This window comes from Strigops habroptila, chromosome 5, assembly GCF_004027225.2.
Source record: "Strigops habroptila isolate Jane chromosome 5, bStrHab1.2.pri, whole genome shotgun sequence".
In the NCBI taxonomy this organism is placed as follows: Eukaryota; Metazoa; Chordata; class Aves; order Psittaciformes; family Psittacidae; genus Strigops; species Strigops habroptila.
In genome coordinates, this window is record NC_044281.2 from 53,798,359 (window position 1) to 53,803,171 (window position 4,813).

Consider the following 4,813-nt stretch of genomic DNA (forward strand, 5'->3'; position numbering starts at 1 on the left):
CTCTCTGCACTGCTGCAGGCTATCCTGACCCTGAGGTAATGTGGTACAAAGATGACCAGCCTGTCAAGGAGTCCCGTCACTTCCAGATAGATTATGACGAGGATGGGAACTGTTCTTTGACTATTTCTGAAGTATGTGGGGACGATGATGCCAAATACACCTGCAAAGCTGTCAACAGCCTTGGGGAAGCCACATGCACCGCAGAGCTCCTCGTGGAAACAATGGGAAAAGAAGGAGAAGATGAAGATGAAGAGGAGGAAGAATGAAACAAGGCTCAAAGAAAAAAAAATTAAAAAAAAAATCTATTTAAAGACTATCCTTATAAGGCTCAGAAAAACAAGTTATCAAAAGCACCTTGTGTGATACATAGGTCTTTGGGGGGGTGTTTTTTCAGCATGATCAGTTGATACCTGTTTGCTTTCTCTATGGGCATTAATTCAAATCAGCAGGCGATTTTAAGTTGCTAGCATGATTGCATTTACTTTAAGCAAGTCATCAGCTAAGTTGCCCAGTCGATTTTTAAATCAAATGTATGGAAAACAAATCTACAGCTATATTCTGAACATCTTAAAGAGAAACAGCCTATTTACTGAGCTCATTGCTCTATACCATTCCTTTCCACAGCCAAAACTGCAGCTAAGTTGGCTCCCCAAGATCTACTTTACAAGGAATCATCTGCCAGAGATGCAGGGAATCTAATCAGTCCTAGGAAACAGGCTGCTTCCTGAGCAGCGTCTTCTGTAAGGGAAGGTCTGGCGCAGCCTGCACAGCCATTTGTACATTAGTAGGGTTTATTTCTCATTTGTTTCAAACAGAATTTCAGAGTCCTAACTTCAACCACATTTACTGCCCTTTCTCAGTGTGCTGTTAGTGCTGCTGTAACACTGGCTGAAGTTAAACACTCAGGTGGTTTCCTGAGACACTGCTGATCCCGCTTGTAACCAGCTGATCCCACCTTGTTGCCTTTCCCTTACAGAACCTGTCACTTCAGTGCAGTTACAGCTGCCTACTGAAGAAACAGACTGAAACCACAAAGACTGCAAATATTTCCTGTTCTTCTGGTCAGTCTAATAATGACTTATGATTTGTATGTATGCTGCTGTGAAAAAACAGGTTATTGCACAATGCGTGACTTAGATGTGCATGTGTGTGAATGGAATCCCAGGTTAGTTACAGTTTTACTTGCATTTATTTGGCGATTGCAAAACAGATTTCAACTGATGATAAGCTGGAAACTCCCACAGATTTTTGGAGTAGCCAAAAAGATAGTAACCTGGATTACAAACTCCTTTATACTTAGCAGTTTCCAAAGAATCTTAACCTATATAGGACCTATTCCTACTTTATGAGCTTGACTGTCCTGTTTTTGTCTCGAACCTGCACCAGTAAGGCTGCTGCATTTTTTCAAAAATGCAGAAAACTAAAACCAAATGGAAACACCCAAACCCCAGGGTTTTTCTCAGCAATGGTTAATGCACTCAGACTTAGTAACTTTGCTTTCCTTTCACGGTATTGGCACTTTTTAATTTTTTGTTGTTGTTGTTGTTCAGAAGTAATATCAGAGGCTGCAAGGTGATATGCATAATCCAAACCAGCGTGTCTTACATCTATGTATCATTCCAAAAGTGATTTTTTTCTTTTCCACTTTGTGTGCGTAAAGTGCAACCATTTGCATTTCCGAGGTTACCTCTTCTAAAAAAACTATTACCTTAACTCCTCACCAGTAAGTAGTCAGTGTACTTTCATACAGGTGTGTACAATATCAACCTTAGCTTGTTTGATATTACTTAGTTGTGTACGTTTCATATGATTTGCTCTTCTACATTCAAAGCTCAACTAATGTGGATGACACAGTGGGTTTTAACTGCTTTACTCTTTGTTGCTAAGTTCAGATTGCCAGCATGTCTTTTCTTTTCGATTGATAAAAACCTCATTATACTAAACACAGTATTGCCACAACTCCTTATACAGAAAGGTTTTGAATCTGATTTAGAGCATACAAAGCTTTTCACTTTTTTTTTTTTTAATGTTTTAGGCAACAATGGGGTGTATTTTGTACCTTAATAAAAATATGCTAATGTTCTCCCAGTTTGTTAAACCATCAGAATTGCAAAGATGAGAACGCTACGGCTGTAGTTACTCACAGTTCCTAAATAAATAATACCACAAAGCATGCTTCTTGTATACTCTATTACAGGCGTCACTGTGTTCATGCTGGCTAAGCCTATCAGTACCCTCGGTCTTCTCCTGTTCTGTCCTGAGAGCAGCTTGGCACACAAATGGACCTGATGGTAACAGGGAAACCTTCTTGATCTTGGTGGTACTGTTGCACTTCCCCTACCCTGCCGGCGCAGGCAAGCTATATGCAGAGGCTGCTTGGCCCGAGTGCCATCAGGTCCAACCTGGCCGTAGGTGCTGGCACTGGTTGTAGCCGTGTGCTCTGCCACACAGCTGCAGCCTCATCACATCCTTTGCAATGGACAGAAGTGTAAACGTGAACAGGGCATCACGACAGCTGTGGTTTTCGTTGACAGTTGAGAATTCTCTTAAGGTGGGGAAATGTATAGTTCAGAAAGACTGTAAGAGCAAAAGAGAAAAAATTCAGGGAAGCCTTAATGTAGATGTGTACTTATACCAATGCTCCAAAAGATGATAGAAATTAAGACACTTTATGTAAATACGCTTGTGCTGCATTTATGTGGACTTCTAATATGCAGTCCAAGACACCATGGACTATGCAGGACCATGCAGAAACTCCCTAAAGCAAAGACTGTGAAATATCCTGCATGTAGGAACACGTTTCTTGAGCAAATCTTCAGCCCTTGAGACAGCCATCCTTGCAAGATGTGCTCTGTCCTGCAAATGTACCTGCCCTTACCCACTGATTGCTGGTTTCCAGGCAGATAGCGATGTGCGTAATGCAGCAAAAGGTGCAGCTCTGAGGACCTGGTCTGTGGGTACCTGTTCTGGGTATCATACCCCACAGACTCAGTATTGGTGTTTCTGCATGGTTTTCCCCTTCCTCCCTTCATTTATTAGTCCTTCCACGTTCCTACACTCCCTGTTCTTCTTTCTCCCCAAGGACATAATTAGCTAACCATGTCCCTATTGCCTCCTATTAACATCCTTCCTAATCTACAGGAAACTATGACCTCTACTTGAAAAATGTGATACGTATCTAATTCAACTCTGAGCAATTGACTCCAACCTGTATTTGACCTTGAATTTTTTGTTTGAAAAACAGGATTCCACTTCCACTGAAGAAGGGTCTCTCACACACTTGAAATCCTGTCTAATTTTGCCAGCCACCCTTATTGGTCTAACAAAAGGTATTTTTCTTCCTACAAACCTGGTTGTGCTCACATAACGCTTGCAGAAAGCCACTCCTGGGGTGCAGCTGGGTTGAAACACTCCCCAGTAGCAGAGGTCATGCAAGACACTGGTACTGCCTGACATGGGCCGCTTCATTCTTTGTGTATCTCTTCTGTAGAAAATGAGAGTTTTCGAGAGACATGGAAAATTTGGGACTGGCCGCTGCTTTGCTGTACTCAGGTTTCTGGATTTGCAGAAACTTAATTTGCCTAATCACAGGCCTGTCCAACTGCCCAAACCTATTTCTGCATATTTCTGGTTGATGGAGAGGCCTTTGCTAATTGTATGTGTGGCACACAGGGACTTTAGTGTGGCTGTTTCTCTCTGCTTAAAAGGAAGACAGCACAGGACTTCATGGCTCTCACCTCTGTAGCGTCAGGCTTTTAACTCATAGAAAGTATTTTTAGTTGCATACATGAATAATGCATAATCTCTAAAATTTTTCTATTTCATACATTTTCTCTAATGTATGTTTCTCTACAATTTCTTGGAATATTTATTGAAACTTTGCACCAAAACATTGCTGTTTGAAAATGAAATTCTTGTAAATCATCTTTGACTTTTGAGACCTACTGACCGCAACAGATGCCCATAAATGCCACAGATCTATTAGGCCACATAAATACTTCTGTGAAGGCAGAATTTGCCAGACAGGGAGGGAGGCCTACACTGTTACTCTGCACTGCTCATAAAGGAGCAGCACCGTAACCAGCATGCAAAGTAGATTGAGAATTGTTTCCGGATGTTGAGAAGTAACTCCACAAAATAGTTACAATTTCGGGGCAGGAGGGGGGAGGAATAAGATCATCTTTTCCTGGTGACTCTTTGGGAAGGCAGTTCTAGTTCTATCTCCCCTGAAGAGGTTGCTTGAATTTGTGTTGCTGTGGCAGTAACGCTACCCAGGTTTTTGCCATTATACGGAACTTCAGCAGAAACCGCGTTACAGCTCCGGCTGCGCTCGGCTTCAGCAGCTTATTGAACTGCGAAAGCGATGAAAACCTACCGAGCATTCCTAAAATAACCTTACTTTGACAGCTAACGCTACTCATTTCTCTAAGGACTCGACGGCCCTATTTCTTCCTGCAGCAGTCAGCCCGCCGAGGGGCACTTTCAACCAGTTCTAAAAAGAGACCGCAAAGGCCGTTTATCCCCGGCCTCCCCAGAGAGCCCGACCGGGCGGACACGGGCAGCGACACCGAGCTCTCCTCTGCGGGCACCAGAAGAGCCGGCTGTGGCCCGGAGAGCCCCGCGGGCACGGGCCAGCGGTGGGAACGCAGCACCACCCCCAGCGCCTATCCCAACCGCCCCGAGAGCCGGCTGCGGCACCAGCACCGCCCCGAGCTCCCTTCCAGACACCGAGCGGGCCATCCAACGGCTGCGCGGAGCGCCCTGCCCGCCTCCAACATGGCGGCTGCGGTAGCAACTGGGGAAGCCCCGCCCC

General features: G+C 44.1%; 1 protein-coding gene across 3 annotated transcripts in view; it reads left to right on the plus strand.

Annotated features, from left to right (window-relative positions):
• The window catches only part of MYLK (myosin light chain kinase), a 215,834-nt gene extending 213,661 nt beyond the window's left edge, over nt 1-2,173 (plus strand). For 2 of the 3 annotated variants that reach the window (XM_030487009.1, XM_030487011.1), the window contains one exon: nt 19-2,173. In XM_030487009.1, the coding sequence (XP_030342869.1) occupies nt 19-266 (248 nt within the window). In that variant the 3' untranslated portion in view covers nt 267-2,173. The remainder of the gene's footprint in view (nt 1-18) is intronic. The other variant, XM_030487010.2, reaches the window with a different exon arrangement.
• The last annotated feature ends 2,640 nt before the right edge of the window (nt 2,174-4,813 follow it).